Source organism: Sinohyriopsis cumingii, chromosome 16, assembly GCF_028554795.1.
Source record: "Sinohyriopsis cumingii isolate HCF-2022 chromosome 16, ASM2855479v2, whole genome shotgun sequence".
Lineage (NCBI taxonomy): Eukaryota > Metazoa > Mollusca > Bivalvia > Unionida > Unionidae > Sinohyriopsis > Sinohyriopsis cumingii.
In genome coordinates this window covers 54,814,259-54,837,221 of record NC_142976.1, presented here as the reverse complement: position 1 = coordinate 54,837,221, position 22,963 = coordinate 54,814,259, and the positions used below count along the sequence as shown (strand labels likewise).

Sequence of the window (22,963 nt, the reverse complement as noted above, 5' to 3'; positions counted from 1 at the left end):
GCCACCGGCCAGTTAGGGACCAACACCAGTCACGGCATTACGTACGAAGATTACGCAGGAGGCTATGCTTTGTGGGCTTTCGATTTCACTCCAGACCAAGGCAGCGACGAGGGACATTTTCACCCTATAAAATCCGGCCAGATTCGTGTGGAACTTCAGTTTGCAGAACCACTGGACAAGACAGTGAACGTTATCCTGTATGCAGAATTTGATAATACGATAGAAATCAACAGTTTGAGAGAAGTCATTCTAGATTTATTAGAAGCTATGGAAGACTGTTATCCCTCTTTACCTAGTGGAGAAACTTTGGAGATGGAATGTGAGGAGACCGTGGAAGGAGAATCTCAAGACAAAGACCAAGAAGTTGTCATGATGAAGTCGAGATGGCCAGAACAAGAAGCCCATTTAGTCTCCTGTTTTGCCAAACACTTGGTGGAAAAAATAACGGAACTGATCAAGAAAAATTGCTATGGATGTCAAAACGATCATCCCAGTCAAATTCAACACGATAAATGCCTGATGTTGAGTCAAGAAGAAAAATTGGACGAGTATCTGGACGAAGCTTGGAGTCTCATCTCGGACGAAGACGTGTTGCATCAGTGGTATAAAGACTTGCCTGAACATTCTTGTCCACCATTAACCACTCAAGAGATCGATCGTATCGAAGCTCTCCTGAATCAAAGTGAGGAGACGAAATGAAGAAACGATTATTTGTCAGACATTTTCAAGCAAAAAGTCAGGATCGAATTGATGACTTATTATTACCTGTGAAGAAAAAAAAAACACACACACAAATCAATGGATACCTGGGAACTTTATTACCTTTTGAACCACAGTTCGTACACGGCTTCTTGGAATCCTGTCGTCTGTGCTAAAGATGAACTCCCTCATCGCAAACCTCAAGACCATCAAGCTTATGTGATCAACACGGACGACAGTCATCTCCCAGGAACCCACTGGGTAGCCGTTTACTTTCCTCAAGAAGGATGTGTGGAATATTTTGATTTGTATGGATTGCCTCCTTCGGAAGACGATATCATCGACTTTATGATAAGAAATGCTCAGACCACCCGATTCAATAATGTGAAATTGCAAGGCACAGATTCCTTGGTGTGTGGACAGTACTGTGTGTATGTTCTGCATCATCGCAGCCTGGGTTATTCCTTAGAACATTTAGTGACTCATTTTGATCCTCGTTCTTCTTCTAGAAACGATGTGAAAGTAGATCGATGGTTTTGTGACCATTATGCTTATCTTTTGTCTCAAGCTAGGAAACGTAGTGTCCATCAATGGCCTAATGATTTCCAACAGTGGAAATCACAATTTCATTCACAACGTTGTCAGCCCTGTTTAAAGTAGAGTGTGAATTGAGAAAAAAAAATGTTTGTCATTTTTTTAAAAAATGTTTGATGTTATAGTGTTGGATTATTGTTAAAAAATGTTAGAGTTGTTGTTTAGTGTTAAGTAATTTTTGAATAAAAAATGTTGTGTTTTGAAAAAAATGCCTTTGTGGTTTGTTTGGCTATAAGAATGTTTGATTGATGCTCTTTGACTTCTTACTATCCCTCTCATGACACTCATTGAAGGTTGCGGCTCGAAAACCGTAGTGATGTTTTCCTTCACGTCCGCGCTTTGACTTTAAGAACCGGGTCAGTTTCCAGTCTAACCATCCATTGTCGACTCATCCTCCTACGAAGATGTGCTCCAAACTAGCTAAGCTAAACGAAGCCTACGTGAATTTGCACAGGCTCAGACACAGTCTGATACCGAAGCCAGAAGAGATAGAGAATGTGAGAATGTTAAAAGTCACTGAAGACCTGATAGAAGAGCTCTTCAGAGAAGAAGTGTACAGGGAGAAAGAAGAATGGACAGAGAAGTACAGACTTCAGAGACAGCAGCAGCAACAGCAACAACAACAACAACAGCAGCAGCAGCAGCAGCAGCAGCAACCTGAACCTGACAGAGGCTTTGTCGATTGTCGTATCGACACCAAAGAGTTCTTCTTCTCTTTCCGAAGAAGCAGACCTATCGCCAGAAAGTCTATCCTCAGAGGACATCGCATTCTTAGAAACTAAAAGATTGCCATAGCAAACAAAAAAAAAAACAAAAAAAAAAAACAGCCCTTTTCAGGGCTACCCCAATACTCTAGAAAAGAAATAACAATCGATTTGCCAATGTGTGTAGGTAGAGTAGTGTGAATATAAACACTGACTCTTTTTTATAGTGTGAGGGTATGTATTTGTGTATAGGATTGTGTGTTTGTAAGTGCTCACGTACGTTGGTGTGGATAGTAGATTAAGATCATGTTTTTTTTGCTGTTTGAGGTGTGGGGAGAGTAGATTTGGGATTTGATTGCTTTGCGTATGTGGATAGTATATTGAAGTGACTAATGAAAATTTTTTTAGAATAGTAATGGGTAGTATAAAAAAGTGAGTGAGTGTTTCTTTTAGGTCAGCGGGTTGTTTTGGTCATCATCTAGGTAAGATCAATTTTATGTTTTTAGGGGGATGTTTTCCTTCACGTCCGCGCTTTTAGTATAAATTAAAAGTCACTCGTCAGTCCAGCTACCCTTGTTGATTGATCAACACCAGAATGAACACCAGACTATCGAAACTGTTGGAACTTCATGTGCATCTGGAATATGCCAGGCGCCTGTTGAACGAACTGGCCGCGGAAGCGATTGTGGAAGAGGGAAGGATGAAAGAGGAGGAGAGAAGAAACAAAGAAGAGGAGGAGAGAAGATACAAAGAAGAGGTGGAGAGAAGATACAAAGAAGAGGAGGAAAAGGAGAGAAGAATTTTCAGAATCCCCGAGACAGAAAATTGGGATTCTGAAGCTATTTATCCTGCCTCTGCTCTCTCCCTAAAAAAAGTAAAAAGCAACTGGGGAACAAGATGTGTATGTGGCGCCAGGCCTGGAAGGTACCATCATTAACCAGGTGTCCATGAAGTTCCAAAAAAACAGCCCTTTTCAGGGCTACCCAATACTCTAGAAAAGAAATAACCATCAATTTGCCAATGTGTGTAGGTAGAGTAGTGTGAATATAAACACTGACTCTTTTTTCATAGTGTGAGTGTATGTGTTTGTGTGTTTGTGTTTGTGTTTGTAACTGCTCACGTAAGTTTGTGTGAATAGTAGATTATGGGTTTGTTTATTGTTTCTTAGCGTATGTGGAGAGTATAGTTTGGGTTTTATTAAATGAAATGAGAAAGTAAGGGGATGTTTTCCTTCACGTCCGCGCGTTGTTTGGTCATGATCTAGGTAATATCAATTTTATGTCTTAGGGGGATGTTTTCCTTCACGTCCGCGCTTTAACTATAAGAACCTACAAAGTTCGTCGTTCGCACCATTCTACAGAATAATATAGAGAAGATGACGCAAGTGACTGATTTATTTAATCATTTGAGGCATATCTATTTCTGGATGATAGATGCAGAATATGCTATAGAAAGGATACAAAAGGAATGGAAGTATGAAGATAAAGAACACTTGGTAACCAGTCAAGTCGAACGTCTAAAGGTCGCCAGACATATAATAGAAGGAATGATAGAAGATGAAGTCAACAAATCAAGAGGATTTATTGACCCACCTTATGTCAGAGTGGGGAGTTTGAAGGAAGCACTGGATTATGTCATCCAAGTCCGGTGCTTCCTAGAACATATAGTGTATTGGACGGAGTTGTCATATGTGAAGAGGGGGCTGGACAGGTTGAAAAAAGGAGAAGAAATAATGAAACAAGTGATGACTGAAGAGGTGAAAAAGATAAAAGAAAAATAGAGTCAAGAAAGACAGGATAAGGAAACAATAAAGAAGAAAGAGGCCTTTGACAAAGTCAATCAAAATTGGATCAAGATACAAGAGAAGTTCAGAGCTATGGGTCACCCAGACTGGTTACCAGAAAAAGAAAAGAGGAAGAACAAAGGAATTTGGGGAAAGATTAGGGGTTGGATGAGGAAATGGAGGAAATAGAAGACGAAGCAGAAGAAACCCAAAGGCCCTTTTCAGGGCCACCCACATTTCTCGAAAAGAGAAAGACTTTCGATTGCCTAGCCCCCCCCCCCTTTTTTTTAAATTTAGAAAAAAATTAAAAAAATCCCATGTTCAATTTCCCTTGACGCTATACAGTCCCACCCTGTTTAAATTCCTTTGACGCTATATAGTCCCTATTCCCATGTTCAATTCCTCTTGAGGCTATATCGTCCCACGATTTTTCTCCATGTTAAATTCCCTTGAGGCTATATGTTCCCACGATTTTTCTCCATGTTAAATTCCCTTGAGGCTATATATTCCCACGATTTTTCTCCATGTTAAATTCCCTTGAGGCTATATGTTCCCACGATTTTTCTCCATGTTAAATTTCCATTGAGGCTATATGTTCCCAGGGGGGTCTGTAATGTTAATTCCCATTGAGGCTACGGTATCCCACTTAACTACTATCCGGTCCTGTTTTGTAGTGAGAGAAGATGCAATATGCATGATGAGAACGGACTCATGAGAAAATGGCGTAACTACAATTTTGGACGGCCGTTAATTTTTATTTTAGTTTACCATCACGTTGAATTAAAATTAGTTCAATATGATTTAACTAAAGCACAAGATAAACGCCCAGTAGGTATTTAGAACTTATAAAGGGATCAGTATCTGTTACAGCTGATTTTAGATATAGCTTGTCAACAATGTTTTTGACATAGCAGCAAAGTTATTTTTTTTAAACTATGCGGGTTGATTCCGACAGTCATCAAAGAATATAGTATGGATGAATTCAACACGACATCAGAAACATTTGTTGATAGACCTTCTGCATGTAGTGATCCATTAATTTTAAGTTTTCTGTCAATTTTACAGAGATGCCAGTTGAGCGTATTTTTCACCCAAAATATACATGATTCATATTGTTAGAAAGCACTTTGAAAATTATTTTCCGAAGTGTTAATTTTTTTTACTCAATATCGCATTTCTTCATGTAACATCATCACTTTTTCTTGTTCTTGGCCAACGAGGAAAGACATATAGCATTACTCTTGCCCATATGTCCATCAGATGGGTTGCTAATTGTACCTTAGGTCAGTTTCACAGCTACTGCGATCCTCATGATGACTGAAATTAAAAGGAACATTTCTTGTAACGAGTAATTTTCTTGGTTCAGACGTTGTCTTGTGACCATGTCAATATTTATCAAGAAATTGTTCGATGAACTACTTTTACCGGTAAGAACAGAGTCGCTCGACCGGAAAGCTGAGATTGATACTAAACAATAAGTGCTCAAAATTTTTGTGATTCGAATACGTTAGTTTGTATTTTGTACATAATTTAAAGAGAACAAAATGAACAATCTTATTCAAGCTCTCATCGGGTTGCAATATTAAAGCAAACGTAGTTTCAGGGCACGGACGGAGCATTTACAAAAAATTATTCAGGACAATGCAAATATAGTTTTAGGGCACGTACGGAGAATTAATAAAATATGTGTCACGGAAAAGGCAAGAAAAGAATTCGGTTTTGCATTAAACGATGACAACGTATATTTGATTTTTGCCGACGCGTACATCATTAACTAGAATAGCATGTTTTATTACCTTGACATATAGTTACTAAATGAATACATCTCGCTGTAAGTTGCTCGTAGCGTGATGCCCATGTTTCTTAACATGTACGGGTACTTCACCCCTGGGTCTTGAACGTCTTGTTTTTTTTTATATAGTATAAATAGTAAGGTTTTATTGCAAGCGGTCCATTATCGCTTGGATCTTTTCACGGAGTGTCGGTTTGGAACCGTAAAACTACAGTGGGTAAGTGATTATCACGTTGCCTGCCGGCGATTACGTAAGTCAAGAACAAAGGAATTGGTTAGAACCCTTGTATATATGTTATACCCCGCGGCTATAGTGGTCCTGTTCATAATTGTTACGAGAGCCCAGCTTGTTGGGTGTCAAAAATCACATGTGGATGTTGAAAGCTTTGCTCAAGAACAAAGGACCCATATTGGCGTCGTAAATATCACCACGTTGACAGACGGCCGGTTCATTGTCTGCTAAGTTGAATAGAACATGGGGAGAATCGATATCCAATCGGAATTGAGAGAGGGTGTGGTCGTGTGGTCACCATTTCAACCCGAATTTAACCGAGTACTTTAGACTAGAAACCCAGTTGTTGTGAAACATCGTGCTGAGAAGTTGTAGCAATAACTCCGGGAAGCCACTCGTGAATTGGCGGGAAAACTTAGGAAATTCTAATGAAAGACAAAGATTCGTAAAGGTCGGTGAGTTATTTGCTCGATTGTTGCAGAATATTACGGTATTGTAATTGTAATTATGTGCAGTATGTATACTTTATTACTAGAATCGTTATCTTTGTAGTGTTTAATTTACATGCGTATTTGAGAAATGAGTTATGATTATGTAAAGACTTATGTAGATTGCTAGCTCGTGGTTAGAATTAATATTGTAATTCGTTATTTGGTGAATTCGTAGTAAACGAGTGCATTTATTCATGTGACATTTTAGATTTTGCAACTGTTGAATGGTAGCTTTGGAAAACGGTTGCAGTGTGTAAAATTAGTTAATATGGATATTTGAATAGTTGTGTACACTTGTGGGAGTGTAATGAACAGAGATGCGTCTGATTGCTGTGCTATTGTTCAGTATAATTAGATTTAAGAATATATATATATATATATATATATATATATATATATATATATATATATATATATATATATATATATATATATATATATACGGATGTGACGCAATTTATTGATGTCTGTATGATAAGTAGTTGATACCTTGCTTTTATTACGACGTTGTTTACCATACAAGAAGGTATGGGTATTACGATGTGCACGAATACGTGACCGAAAATGTAATAGCCTTTATCGGATGATTGATTGTTGGTTTAGTGTGAGACGAGATGGCTAAGGAAATATGCCAACGTCCTTGTCTTTTCACAGGAAACTTCTAGTGGACAGACTTCCGGTGTGGTTTAGTCCCGAGTCTCTAGGAGAGAGACGGAATAGAGACTAGTGGAAAAGTCGATTGTGAATCAAAGGTTAGTCGGAGAGCAGAGACAAGAAGGAGGAGAAAAAGGAGTCTAGGAAAATTTGGAGAAGAAGCAGTCAAGGAAAAAGAGTTGGGAGGGAAGTCGGAAGGAGTAGAAAACAAGGACAGGTGGAAAAGCGATCGCACACTATAAATCACAGGACGCAATAGGCTATCACTTGGTCGAGAGGAAGAAGAGTGATTGGGAAATTATCATTGGAATATTGAATTTTATTAAATTGTTCTTCCTTTGAATTTCACATTTGTGTTCTCAATAAATTAACTGTCGGCATTGCTGGCTGGGGTCTCGGAGCTTTACCTCTATCACTAATTTCACTTCCTACAAAATCGAGCCTGGGAGGGACTTCCATAGTAATTTAAGAATATATTGAGAGCACCCCACCCCAACCCTACCAAACGCCACAGTGACAACTGTTAAATAATTTTGATTTACTTGTATATTTATGCTTTTCAGTGTGTTCGTGACATACTTATTTTATTATCGTAAATTTGATAAAGCTTCGATAGATAATATAACCACGTTTACCAGACAATTCACTGTTATAATTTATTCCTTTTCACGTGTAGGACTGTGAGCAGAAAGTCACACGTAGAGTGCGGGTTTAATGTATTTTTTCCGTTTGTATAAAACATTAGGGACATTGATATAATGTAATGGACTATAGGCATTTGTGGAGTGGATATGTATCCATTTCATATACATGTATCCATTTCGTATACATGTATTTGAGTATTTTGTGTGATCGCGTATTTCGTATTTTACGATACCAGTTTCATCTATTTGTAGCTGAAACTGGTGGAGGGGGAGGTGTAGTTTGAGTCAGACTGAAACTGGTGGAAGGCGTTGTTGCGCCAGACGGAAATTTGTGGGAGGCGTTGTTGCGCCAAACTGAGACTGGAGGGATAGTAGTTGAAACAACGAAACTGGTGGAGGGTGGAAAGTGGAACTGTGATATTTTGTGTTAGGAAGTTGAACCAGAGTGCACCCGGCGTGGGTCGGAACTGACATTTTGTTTTATCATATTTATATATAGTATATCGGTTATATGAACCGATGTCATCATTATGATTGGAATTTCAGCGTTGTCATCATCTCAATCCTTGTTATTATCATTATATACAGATATTTCTTTCTTTTCTGAATGTGTATAGGGTGCGTGCGAGAGTAGGATATTACAACATAGACTGTCTTTTTTTTGTTTTGTTTTATGCCATCTTTTCATACAATACATAAGTCTCGACGTTCACACATATTGTGTTTGTGTTATTCATTTAATCCAAAACCCACTCGGTTTAAATTCTGATACAATATGAATCGGGACAAAGAAAGCGTAGTTTCAGGGCACGGATAAAGCATTTATAAAAACTGGATCAGGACAAAGCGAACTTAGTTTCAGGGCATGGGCAGATCGTGTATAAAAATTGAATCGGGTCAAAGCAAGCGTAGTTTCAGGACATGGACAGAGTGTTTATAAAAAATTGAATCGGGACAAAGCGAACTTAATTTCAGGGCATGGGCAGATCGTTTATAAAAATTGAATCAGGACAAAGCAAGCGTAGTTTCAGGGCATGGGCAGATCGTTTATAAAAATTGAATCAGGACAAAGCAAGCGTAGTTTCAGGGCATGGGCAGATCGTTTATAAAAATTGAATCGGGACAAAGCAAGCGTAGTTTCAGGGCATGGATAGAGTGTTTATAAAAATTGAATCGGGACAAAGCAAGCGTAGTTTCAGGGCATGGATAGAGTGTTTATAAAAATTGAATCGGGACAAAGCAAGCGTAGTTTCAGGACATGGATAGAGTGTTTATAAAAATTGAATCGGGACAAAGCAAGCGTAGTTTCAGGACATGGATAGAGTGTTTATAAAAATTGAATCGGGACAAAGCAAGCGTAGTTTCAGGGCATGTGCAGATCGTTTATAAAAATTGAATCGGGACAAAGCAAGCGTAGTTTCAGGGCATGGACAGAGTGTTTCCATAGGTTTACAATGGGAGTTCAATTAGTACCGTGACAAATCTAGACATGTGTAAGGCGTGGTAAAACATGAATTATTCGCCTTCCGTACGGATGAAATATGATGACAGAAAACACTTGTACAAAGATCAAATTTCACTGTCTTCTCACAAATGTTTATTTCTTTCTTTCCAGATTGTCATAAAAAAAGTCAATAAAGTTAATAGGATACTTTATTACTCCTTATACAGTATAGTCAATCTGTCTCTCTGATTGGTCTAAAAACAAGGTAATTACTTTAACCCCATTTACAGCTGAAGTTGTGACATATGTACTAATTTATATTTTGACTATCAAAGGAGATAAAATATGCGTTTATGTTTTGTACAGAAATACGTGCATTCATATTTAAATTTAAGACCCAGACAGTTGTGAAAGATTGTTTCAGCTCCTAATGTTCTTAGGCGGCAAGGATAACATAATCCTTTGGGTATATATACTAGTCACATGTGTTAAATACCATTAAAGCTTGATATAGAATCATTTAGCTAGTCAGTCAGAGAAGATAACTACGGCAATGTCCTTTTCTTTAATCAGTAGTAATTATTTGTTTAATCAAGAAAATGTCTACAAAGATGTTGACGAAGCAGGTTGTAAACAAATGGCTGACATGGAGGGCCATCGATTACCATGCAGACCGTCACTGCCATATTGATCCACCCTCATGAAAATGGTGTTACCGGCCGTAAGGTCCACCACTACGGAGTTCGTTCCCTGGTCAAATGTATCTGAGGAATATGCGTACATCCGTGTAACCATCTGACCTCCAGCTATTATCTCTGTCTGCACACGCTTGCCAGGGACGCAGAAAACGCTTCCAGTAATGAGGTAGGTCCCGGATACAGGAATGGTGTAGATACCGGTAATTTTATCATAAGCGTGGTACGGGTCGTAAATAACGTGATTAAAGACGAGCACTTGATGCGCAGTTAGGTTGTTGAATTGAACCGTAGAGGAAACGGAAAAACCGACCACTTTGGACTCTATCCCTGTTTAGAAGGAAACAAAGCAACAAATAATTTACGATACAGCAATTTCAAGATTTTTGCACATTTTAAATGCAAAATCATAACTAACTGAAACGGCTATACAAAAGTGACATCTTTATATTTTTCTTAATTCCTTTGACATGCAGATTTTATAAATATTATACAAGTATACAAATTATATAATTCCTGATGTTTTGAAGCCATTGAAATAAAGACTATTGCTGAAAATCAGCTGGAAAGCTTGTCTTGAATGATCATCACATCCGCACCGATTATATATATATATATATATATATATATATATATATATATATATATATATATATATATATATATATATATATATATATATATATATAGTAAATATTTCGGTTATGCTCTTTTAAACCATGTTCTTTACAAAATGAATTATAGATGTCTCCAAATGTAATTCAGAAAATTATTCGAATACTTCTTAAGATGACGCGGAAGATAAAATTCCGTCCCTCTGAAGACAATGACTATTTAGCCGTAATGTAACAATGGTCCAGTCAGCTACTTTTATCGTGAAGGTGAGAAACGGGAACGGCGAATGTGATTGTGCTCAAAATTGACAGCAGTTGGAATAGGAATATTGTCTCTTTAATGAGAATAATGTACCTTTGTTGCTGCCGAGGAAAAGTGTGATGTGATGTGATTTTGATTTTTAACGTAGCTTTAACAATTTTTCAGTCATATCGCAAAGATGTCTGCAATGTGGCAGTTTATAGTGATGTCTAGCACTGGGGCATCATGCCGCAGACATGTAGCATGATGTCCCATCCAGTCACATTATCCTGACACCGGGCCGACCAGTCCTAACACTAACCTCTTAATGCTGAGCGCCAAGCGAGGCAGCTGTTAGTACCATTTTTGTAAGTCTTTGGTATGACTCGGCCGGGGGTCGAACCCACGACCTCCCGCATCCGAGGCGGACGCTCTAACCACTAGGCCACCGGAGCGGTGCCGAGGAAAAAAAAAGACTGGCATTTAGTAGTAGCACTCATTCCGACGGCATTTTATTTTTATGCATCTCACACGCTGGTTTTATAAAGTTCTCTTCAGTAACATGTGTCCTCGCATTTAGCTGAATAAAGCTAACCTTCTGCTAGTAATTTATTCCATCGATAATTTTTTCCGCTTGCTTTCCCAATAAAAAAGTAGTTCTTGATTGCCTAAATATTTCTTTCTTGCATTTCTTAACGCGTGATCTATGAACAGCAATTTGAATTTTCTCGTACAGGAGTAAATGGGCACAATATCCATTATTGTTTTCATTACTGTTCTAACATCAAGACGAAATGAGTTTTTCAAACATGTATCCTGTTATCCACCGTTTTCTTATGGTGTGTGAAAAGCATTTGATTATTTGTTTCACATGCTTTATTTACTCGGAAAAATTAGACATTTGCAATTATTATGTCTACATAGATTGCTAAAGATATGTTTTTCAGAAGTCTGTTAGATTCCTTAGCGGAGAGAATGGAGAGTGAAATAGAGGTTTACTTGGTTAACGCGTTCTAATGTTATACGTTATGTTTAATCTCTGGTTACCCTTCCATCTCTGAAGTATCCACATAATATAGAACTACTCATCCGTTTAAATATGACTTAATACTGGGACTTGAATTACAACTGAAGAACTTGTTGACAATTTTGTTTTGGTATCTATTCGGATAACTAACAAAGTAATGAAAGACTTGCCATTGATTCTTTATCATGATATTGAAAATCTTCATCTGATAAATTGAAATACAAGATGTATATCTGAGTGTAGCGAAATGTCGATAACGCTTTTTTACAACGGCAAGTGAAGGCAGTACAATGAACACATCTCGTATTAAATATTTTTTTTATACACGTAGGGACTGTTACGATGATTTGTGACTGCCTTTTTCTATTCATGCTTTAAAAAATAATACATAGCTTCAAGATCTCTTTCACGATAAGGATATATAATCGATATATATGTTTGTGTTAGACTCTCATACAATAGACGTTTCTATGAAGACCCAAGTTTCTATCTTTCCATATGTTTTATTTTTATGCATGTAAAGTGTGAATTTATAAAAGGTGGCTTATTTATGATGCTGGGTTTCATGCAAAACAACGTTGCTGGAGTTTGGCCGGCTTATTTTCCAGGTAGAGCTATATTTTAAGTCTACTTAATTTTGAAGTGTCTAATGTATTTATGCCCCTTATCAAACATCGTACGAATATAACTAAACTGTTTCAGTTCTAAACAAGTCATAATACAAAAGCGGATCCGAATGCGAGAAAAATAGGAATTATCAATCGGGTACTCACTTTTCGATTCATCCAGCAGCTTCAGAATTTGAATATCTTTTTCTTCCAAATTTGTTTTAAGGGTCCTCACTTCCTTTTGAAGCTGAAACAGATTCGTCTCCATTTCTTTCTGGACATATTCAGTTTTTACAAGTCTTTCTAATAATTTGTATTCATAGTCGAACCTTGGGCAGTCGTTGACTCCTTGGGCTGGAACCTCTTTAAAAGAGAAAGCGCCAAAAACCAACATCAGAGTGCAAGAAAACGAAGACATACTGGTTATAACGTGCGTTGTCAACGACCGTAGAACCGCTTCTGCTCCCCAATAAACCACCGCAGTTATATTTATAATAACCTTTCATTAGGAACGTGACGTAGTTAAGGGGCGTGGTTTGCCTTTTTTTATAGGGTCGCTTTAAAACTTCTTCAACAAGCGTTTATTTTATTTAAGCTGGTCGGTTCGCCCTCTGCTGCTGCCCTGTTAAAGATATGTCGCATGAGAGGTTTCACAGAATTTTCAACATTCAGTATTCTGGTTCTACACAGTGCGTTCACAATGATATTTGACAAGTGACAAAAATATAGATGTACAACATTTTTTATTGTTTATTCTATATATCAAATGTAGTTCATGAATGGTCACTGATTGATCTTAGCTAATTTTGAACAAACAGTTATTTGTATACATTATTATCATACAGTTAGTTAAACTATACTTGCTCAAAGTTTTTAATGTTTGAAAGGAATGTATTGATTTCCGACGAAGATAAACCTCGATTTACGGTATTTATTTACGTAAAGAAAAATGTCACGAGTTTCGTCTTATCTGCTACAGAACATGTGTCCCTAAGCCATGTTGCCGAAAGCCGTCTATAAAACAGTGAGACAAATTAAATGCAATTGTTATCCTAAATATAATACTTCCATTCACGTTTTCAATTTCTCATAACGAAACAAAGGGTTTGTATCTCATAATGAAATAAAGGGGTGGTATCTCAGTCTTTATATAGGATTGTACAGCATCTTTCTCCTCCTGCCTTTGTTCCAAAAACAATTTGCCATAAGGAAATTAAAAAGTCTGTATATGGTGTTTTATTTGACAACACGTGGCACTTCAAATCTTGGAAATAAAGTTTAAAAAAATAAGACAATGAGGCCTTCAACTGGGGACAGCTAAAAATGAAAAGAAATGAAGATACAATGAGGGTGAAGGAGCTTATTTAAACTGCTTTGAACAATATGCGGATATCACATTTATGCGTTTGGTACAAACTACAAAGTTAGAACTTAGGATTCATCAAAAGAGATATTAAGACAGGAGTTGAACCGCGAACTTTCTCTCACTCTGAAATGGATAAAAGACAAAAATACAACGGGTATTGGTTCCAACATTCCCCCCCCCACCATCATCTCCCAAACAAAAACTAGCCAATTCTTGTATCCTGAAAATTGAGACAGAAGGACTTGGAGTTCTGAATAATGAAGCACAGAGTACCAGAGTGGATAGGATGGGGAGGTGGAGCCAGCTCCTCTCACATGTCTGAAAAAAATGTTCCGGATAAACGTTTCCTATAATAAATTTTCTTAATAGTTAAATGGTTAAAATTATGCCATCAAAACGTTATAAATACTGGACTTTTGGAGTTCTTCTCCCATTAGGCCACCGTCATGAGTTCTAATCCAATGACCTCGTGTCTACCTGTTTATCCCTCGCTAAAAAGGAAAAAAAAGAAGAAAAGAAACAGAACGTTATATTGATTGATCCTCCATGGGTTAAACGTGTTGACGGCGAGAATGGAATCAAGTGCAGTCAGTATAAATTATACTGATATAAATGAATGATATAAAGTATACATTTTTATAACAAATTGTAAGCAACGGTACAAGCCCAAGTTGGTTTAGAAGTGTCCCAAGTGGCCGTGCTTCCGTCCACTCTATATCCTAGCAAATTATACACCTTTAGGTGGATTCGCCACAAATTGAAAGATAATCACATTAAAGCAAAATGTCTTACTGGTATGCAGTATTGGGACATTTATCATTATTGGATTCTAAATATGAATGTACTGTTTTCTTAGAGGAGATGATGTATAGAGTAATGACGCTCTTAGATACAGGATCTATCGGAAATATCACGACTTTTCTGCAAAAATCATTGTTTTCCAGTCATTGGCGGAAAAGCCTGAGCACGCCCGGAGGCCGAAGAATGTTTCGGATCTCAGTTGGCAGGTAATTTTTGTTTGATTTTTCTCTTTGGTAAATTTGGATCAAGACGATGGCAGATTGCTGAAAAATGGGAATGATTCTACGTTAAAGATACAAATTGAAACCTTATCAGTTCTTGTTGGATGAAGCTTACTTGTACAAATTTGATTAAGGTGTTAATTCCTTGTAAAACAGCTTTTATACGGAACCAACACTACCCAATGCCCTCGTTTAAAGTGTTCGTTTCTGACAGTAAAGGCTTTTTTGGTATGAATATGTTGATCTGATAACGCCACAAAGCAAACAATATAGGCCCTATTCATGATTGAGGTTTGCTGTTGTTACAATAAATGTGCACACTGCTTATCACCCCTCAATCATCTCTATTTTGAGATATTTACATTTGTAGCAGACATATTTAAACACGTAAACTATGTTGGTCATTCATTTTAAGCCGATATACGCATTTGCTCTCCTGTGCCAGACTTATCGTGAAAGGTAGTCATCAAACAAGCCAGTCCATTTCTTTATTTAACGTTACTCAAAGCCAAATTACAGATTTATTTTCCGTGTGAATCTTAAACATGAGGAACATGCAAAATTAGGCTCATGTCTCGATCGTACAAATTAGGGATCTCACAATACAAAACTATCCAGCGACAACTTAGAGAAAATAATGACGCATATGCGTAAGAGCGTAACTAATATTAATTACCAACATGCAGACCATGAGCCCTACCAATATGCAGACCATGAGCCCTACCAACATGCAGACCATGAGCCCTACAGCGTACACATGTTCCAATTTCGCTAGATTTTTTTTCAGAGGAAGTGATAACTCACACGCGCAAGAGCTTTCCTGCTAGATGTTAGCAATATTAAGTCCTCAGGGCCAACGACATGTACTATATAGTATAAAAAATACATTGTTGACACTAAAAGGCCAGTTTTAGCATGGGGTTTCCAATACATTTAATAGAATATGGAGTGCAAAAATATAGATCCCATTTATTTTATTTATTTTCAGCAGGACACTTATTTTACAAAAAATCAGGAAAATTTCATAATGTGACTACATATTTCTGTAGCTCTTTCTAGTCCAATGAAAAGGGGTTGCCATTAGTTTCTTTTCAAGAATAAATTTCCATGTGCTGTTCACAGTAGAAGAAAAAACTATGCTAAAATACGATAGTATGGGAAACAATATAATGCTCGATATTTCGCCTACCAATTGCAGACTTAACACTGATTAATATATACTAACTTAATCGAGGTTATTCAAACTTTTTCTCAGAATTAAATGATTACATTACTGAGGTAAGTAATTATTATGCTGTTGTGTGTGTGTATTGCTACTGTGTGTCTTTGTGCGCTCGCATACACACACAATAACAATACACACACGTGTCTCAATCGTAAAAATTAGGTATGTCAAAACACGAAACGACATGTATATGAAACGTGCGTGCGCGTGTTTGTGATACAACTTAAACACCGATCCTGATTGAAGGACGTATAATTACATTTCTTTTACAATCTAAAGACTCTAGAACTGACAATCACGTTGGATTTATATTTGATGGAACATAACATATTACTCTAAGATAAAGAAGAAACTGATGATTTTCCACACAATAAAAAAGGTATGTAAGGCAAAAATCTTTTGGGAAATATAATAAAAGGTGAAAGAGCGAACTCATCAATGTAATCCTCAGCGATATATTATTGAAACGGTACTGTTAGATATATTCAAAGTTTAGCTCTAACTTTAAACTATCTGTGATGATGCTCTATAATAATAATAATAATAATAATAAATCCTGCTCAGAAAAATAAATCCATGTATTTAAAACAAAAAGAGAACGTTTCCCACATAAAATAAACTGCAATAGATTTTAGATATCGCTTTTTAGTAGCATGCTTTGGATATTTCAGCAAAGTTTTCAAAAACTCTATGTGTGTTTTTTTTCTGACAGTCATCATAGAAAAGACTATGGTGAATTCAACACAACGTGATAAAATCTTATCTAAAAGACCTTGTGTTTGCAGTTAGTGTGACACACACACTAATTTCACATCATTTTGTACAAAATTTACGACGTACCGGCTGAAAATATTTATCTGAAAAGTACGTATGTAATGTGTTGTTAAATAACTTTCTGAAAATTAGTTTTATATGTGATTATTTATAAAGATAAGATACGTCAAATCTATTTATGAGGTTACTTTAGAGAGAGCGGCAGATGCCATGTAGTGTCCTTGCATTTCCAATATTTTCCATTACAAAATATTCACATCCTTCGCCCCTCAACAAACCATGGTAATTCGTTTAATTAAGTATGATAAATCTATGTCATTTAGTCTATATGTCTTTCTTCACGTTAATAAGATTAAATATTCGTTATTTATATACCTTAAACAAATTTATACATAACTTCAAAATGTTATAATATTTCTTTCATTTAATGTAATAATAATCTCTTTCTATTTTCCCCGTCCAAGTAGAGTTACCCTTGCCCGTCCGAGTAGAGTTACCCTTGCCCGTCCGAGTAGAGTTACCCTTGCCCGTCCGTACATCTGGAGTAAGTTGCATTTTAGATGTTAGGTCCGTTTCTGAGATACTATTGCAAACCAATGTTTGTATGTGTTATTGTTTGTGTGCGTTTAGTATTTTGGTGTTACATATTTAGTACAATGATGTCCAACGCCTATATACATGTTTTGATGTACGTATGGTAGGCGAGGAGTATTACAGTTGCTTGCATTGCACCTGCCTAACATGCAACCGCCGACTTCTATTAACTAGTTCCCAGTTCCATTGTTCACTCTTCCAACGACTTTACAGGAGTCAACTTCAACATTTATGGGTGCAATATGTTACTCAATATCGTGTAAATGGTATCGAAGAAAATAACCATTGTACACGGTGCTGGTCTTCTTCTCATTCATCCTCTTCGTCAGGTGATTCATAATAATAATCTCTTTTTCTTTGTTTTCGTCCACATGGATTGGCATATAGAGTTATCCTTGTATCTCCAACATCTGGCGTTAGTTACATTTTGGATGTTAGGTTCGTTTCTCAGTTACTTTTGTAAACCAATGTTTGTATGTGTTATTGTTTGTGTGCGTTTAGTATTTTGGTGTTACATATTCAGTATAGTGATGTCCAATGCCCATGTATATGTTTATCGTGTAAATGGTATCGAAGAAAATAGCTATATACACAGCGTTGGTCTTCTCATTCATCTTCATCTGGTGATTCATTTTGTCATCGTCACGTCTGATTAAAAAGTTAAAGAATCGAAGGAGACGTAACTTTTGTTATTTCTCTCTCTGGAAGGTATTGCACTATGATCCCCAAGAGTTAAAACAACGATATCAAATGAAAATGTAAATTTAACACTTACCCCTATGGCTGGAGAACAATGGAGAGCGTACATTCCTTGACGTGATCCAAAAACGACCAGTGTGGTTTTAGAAATTGGTCTTACTTAAATCCATAGGAGAGTGAGTACAAGTCAGGATAGACTACTCGTGCACATCATGTTAGTCATGTTACCTCGTCACAAGTAATCTCTGTGGCTAGGTACATGTTAATACAGTCGCTTACCTGGAAAAACACATTCACCCTAGACAACGTTGTACGCATCTACAATGAGAAATAGTCGAATAGTTTTAAGACAAAACCAAGTTATTTCTTTGCCTAATTCTGTGACAATACCTTCTCCCTAAGAGAAAAAATGTACACTTTAAAAAAAAACAAACTCACAGAATAAAAGAAAAATAACTACTAACGATATGTTACACTATTTACACTGGTAATACTGCAATCTGGATTTTCTATACTGGGTAAAAATTTATCCAAATTTCTAATCATGCCCTACTCAAGTAGTCTGCTCCTATATTTTCAACTCCTCTTATTGCCTCTACACGGAAGCGATATGGTTGTAGTGTCAGCGCCCAACGCATCAATCGAGCGTTAGTGACCTTGGCCTTGTTTAAATACAATAGGGGTTGGTGATCAGTCTCGAGAACGAAGTCTCTCCCAAAAAGATATGCATGATACATCCCAATTCCCCACACTACGGCCAAACACTCTTTCTCAATCATGGAATAGTTTTTCTCCCTGGGTAGCAATTTTCTACTCGAGTAAGCTACGGGTAACTTATTGTTATCTTGCTCTTGCAGTGAAACTGCTCCCAACCCAGTTTCCGAGGCATCTGTTCTTAAAATAAAGGGTTTGCGAACATCTGGCAATTTTAATATAGGTGCAATGATTAATTTCTCTTTCAGCGCGCAAAAAAGCTCTATCTTGTGGTGGTCCCCACTCTACTTTGTTGGGTTGCCCCTTCTTTGTCAGATCAGACAGTGGGCTATCAATGGCTGCGAAGTTTGGTATAAACTTTCTTTAAAACCCTACTAGACCGAGAAAAGAAATAACTTGCATTTTGTTATCCGTCTTAGGTGCGTTTTTAATCGTTTCCACTTGCTTGGAGTGACGTTTCAAATGACCCGAACCACTGACCCTATGACCCAAACAATCTAAATCTGCATTTAGTGGGTCTCACTGTGAGGTTCGCTCGGCGGAGTCTATCGAAGAGTTCCCCCAAGACGAACACGTGCTCACTCCAAGTATTCGTGTACACAAATATGTCATCTACAAAGCTATCAACGCTTGGTAAACCTCTTAGCAACTTGCGCATCAAAAGACAACAGGTGGCACTGGCACCTACTAACCAGAATGGCATTACCTTGAATTGATATAATCCTATATGGGTCGCAAATGCTGTCAATGTACGGGACCCTTGAACAATGGGAACCTGTTAATATCCCTTGGACAGATCTAATTTGGAAATCCATCGGTTGCCCGACAACTCCGCAAATAGACCCTCCATATCTGGCATTGGTTCCGGATCGAACACCGTGATTTTATTTAACTGTCAAAAGTCGATACAGAATCGGTTCGTCCCATCTTTTTTTCTAACTAGCACTACGGGATAAGAATATGGCGAGTTGGAGGGTTCAATCACCCCCAGATCTAATATTTTATTCACCTCTTCGTCCACAGCTTCTCTTGCGTTGTATGGTACCGGATAACCTTTGATTCTAATGGGATGTATTCAGTTTAATTTTGAGGTCTACCAAGGTTGTACAACCTGGTCTGTCGGTGAATACATCCGAGTATTTAACCAAAAGCGCATTAATTTGTTGACGCTGGTCTTTGGTCAACTCTGCATTCACATCGACTTGATCTACCCCTTCCCTTGCAACACCCAAGGGACACTCAAGGGAAACCTAGTGTTCTGATTCTCCCAAGTCGTCGTCGATGACTGCCGTACAAATGACATTCAAGACCCCTTTTTCTACATTGTTGCTCTGTATCTTGATGTACAACTTAAGCATGATAGCATGGAATGTCTTTAAATTACCGTCTATGTCAATTTTATAGTCCATGTCATTCTTGACCTCCTTAACTTCGTAGGGACCTTTCCACTGGACTAGTAACTTATTTGTGCTAGTAGGAAGAAGCAATAAAACCTGATCTCCTACAAGAAATTTCCTATTTCGCGCTCTGCGGTTATAGTACTTGGCATATCTGCGTCCCGATTTCATTAATTCGTCGCGTGCCATCTGGCATGTACGTTCCAGTTTCTCTCGCAGATCTAACACGTACTGGTATGTAGATTTAATTTCCTCGCTCGCGACGTCACCTGTCCATAGATCACGTAGCATCCGCATCGGGCCTCGAACTGTTCTTCCGTACAGCAATTCGAAGGATGAAAACCCTACACTTTCTTGCGGTACTTCCCGGTACGCGAACAGAACCGCGTTCAAATAGCGGTCTCAGTCTTGCGGACGTTCCGCGCACATCTTTCGTAGCATACTTTTCAGGGTACCATTACATTTCTCTACCAGTCCATTGCACATCGGATGTTATGGGGTAGTGTTTAGCTGTTTGATAACAGCCTACTTATTTCACCCATGAGGTCGGAGGTGAATTGGGCACCACAATCCGTAAAGATTTCTTCTGGCACCCCTACCCTACTGAAGATGTCAACCAATGCTTCAGCCACCCGTTCCGTTTCAATAGTTGGTAACACTACGGCTTCGGGATATCTGGTTGCGTAATCCACAAGAGTAAGAATATACCGGTTCTTCCTTTCAGTAACTGGTTGTATTGGGCCTACAATATCCACCGCCACTCTTTTAAACGGTGTATCTATTAATGGCATCTGTCCCAAGGGCACCCTTGTAACCCTTCCCTTACATACGGTTTTCTGGCATACGTCACAAGACCTACAGAACCGTGTGACATCGCCATTAACACCAGGCCAGTATAATTCAGCGACTACTCTACTGGTGGTCTTCGCCTTACCTAGGTGTCCTGCCATGCTAGACTCATGGGCCACCCTAAGTACTTGAGATCTGTATCTCTGGGGTACGACCACTAGCCAATACCTCTTACCCTCCAAACTGATAAACTCCCTATGACTTAGCCCGTTCCTACGAACGAATCTCGAGCTACCCACACCCTTGCAGTGTCTAACTGCGCCGGACGCGATTTTCTCAATAACAGTTTTGATGGATTCGTCACGTTCTTGTTCTCGCTTGAATTTTTCACGCGAAATTCCGGAGATCGATTCAGGGACTAATAATTTCTGAAACGCTTTTTTCTCTCGCCTGGTTTGCGCTCGCGTTTCGACTGCCTGAGCCAAAGGTATCCTGAAATCTGCCATGGTTGGAAGACGGGAACCTTCAACATTACCGATCGTCAGATCGTAAATAGGGTTTCCCATACAAAGGGCATCTACAGTTCCGGTTAGGAAAGGTGTTTCTACCGTGATCCTTTCTACAGGGATGCGACCGATCGTTTGATCAAGTAGCATGCATGGGAACTCCCACCCGAGCATTTGGTTATCCTGCACGAGACTACGTTTGATCACTACAGCCGTGCAACCAGTGTCACGTAATGCTACAACTTCTCGACCGTTCACGAAACCTCTCGCGGTTGGTACTCGTGCTTCGGGGAAAAGACACGTGTATGAATACCTAGTTCTACCTGCACCATATTACCAGATATACTTTTACTCTGTATAGCCACGGCTACCCTTATGCATAAGTCCCTTTCTTTTAGGACATTTTATTTGAACATGACCCCATTCCTTACACAAGAAACATTGTATACCCTAACGACCTGTATCCCTAACTGACCTACTTGCCTCACCTGATTTCACAAGGTCCTTAGGCATCGGTCTCGTAGACTGGTTTCCAGACTTAAAATCTTTTGAAACCACGTTATGGGTTCCCCCATGAGCCTCGGCATAGAAATCGGCTTGTTTAGCCATATCCTGTACGTTTGAATAGACTTTCTCTTTCAGAAACTGACTTAGTTCCCGCCCAACTGTGTTCAACAATTGATCTCTGAGCAAGAAATCAGTCAACCCTTCAAACGTTTTCACCACTTTGCCGCATTCAATCCACCGCTGAAAATAGTTCGCTATTCTAACGATGAACTGATCAAAGGTTTCTCCCTTCTCGGGCTTGCTACACCTGAACCTTTTACGAAAACCCTGTTCAGTCAGCTCGTACCTTTTTAGAAGTGCTTCCTTCAGGACGTCGTATTTGAACACATCGTCTCTAGGAAGTCGCGAGTACACATCCAGCGTTTTACCTTTTAATAAAGCACTGAGATGCAGTGCCCAGTCATTTCGACTCCACTTCTGGTACTCGGCATACCGCTCAAACCGATGAAGATAACTATCCATGTTTTCTTTTTCATCGTCAAAGGGGGGTAGTTTGGGACCCTTTAATTTACTAGAGGCAGAATCGTGTTCTCCTTTTCTAGCTGTTGCTAACTCTACCTTACGTTCATGATCTCGTTGCCTTAATCTTTCTTCTACCTCCAAAGCTTCTAACCTTGCTTGTTTTTCTAACTCTATCTTCTCCCTCTCAGCTCCCCTTTCCCATTCTATCCTTTCCCTTTCGGCCTGTTTTTCTATTTCTATCTTTTCCCTTTAGGCGTGTTTTTCTAACTCTATCTTTTCCTTCTCTAATTCTGCTCGCCTTTCCTCTGTTTCCTGTTTTTCCCTTTCAAGTTTGGCCATTTCCATCTGCTTTACCCTTCCACCCCTCTCCCGGGCTTGTTCTTCTCTTTCTAATTCTCTCGCCCTTACCATTTCATCCCTCTCCCTTACCCTTTCATCCCTCTCCCGGGCTTGTTCTTCCTTAATAAATTCCCTTAAACTTTCTCCCTCATACCCAAAATCTTTGCCTAAGGCGACCAAGTCATTAAGGGATGACATGATTAATAGTAAGAAAACAAATTTAATTTAAAGAAAGAAACTATTCCTAAGGAAGGTAACCAAAACAAAAATGATTAAGTGTTGATACT

General features: G+C 38.3%; 1 protein-coding gene and 1 pseudogene across 1 annotated transcript; both read right to left on the bottom strand.

Annotated features, from left to right (window-relative positions):
• Positions 1 to 9,162: 9,162 nt before the first annotated feature.
• LOC149780444 (complement C1q-like protein 4) lies at positions 9,163 to 12,778 on the bottom strand. Its single transcript, XM_089937380.1, has 2 exons — positions 12,388 to 12,778; positions 9,163 to 10,062 (listed from the first exon to the last, which is right to left on the bottom strand). The coding sequence occupies exons 1-2, from the start codon at positions 12,638 to 12,640 to the stop codon at positions 9,641 to 9,643; spliced, it is 675 nt and encodes a 224-aa protein (XP_089793506.1). The 5' UTR covers positions 12,641 to 12,778; the 3' UTR covers positions 9,163 to 9,640.
• A 2,882-nt stretch (positions 12,779 to 15,660) lies between these two features.
• Positions 15,661 to 22,337, bottom strand: LOC149780443 (uncharacterized; annotated as a pseudogene).
• Between the last annotated feature and the right edge of the window lie 626 nt (positions 22,338 to 22,963).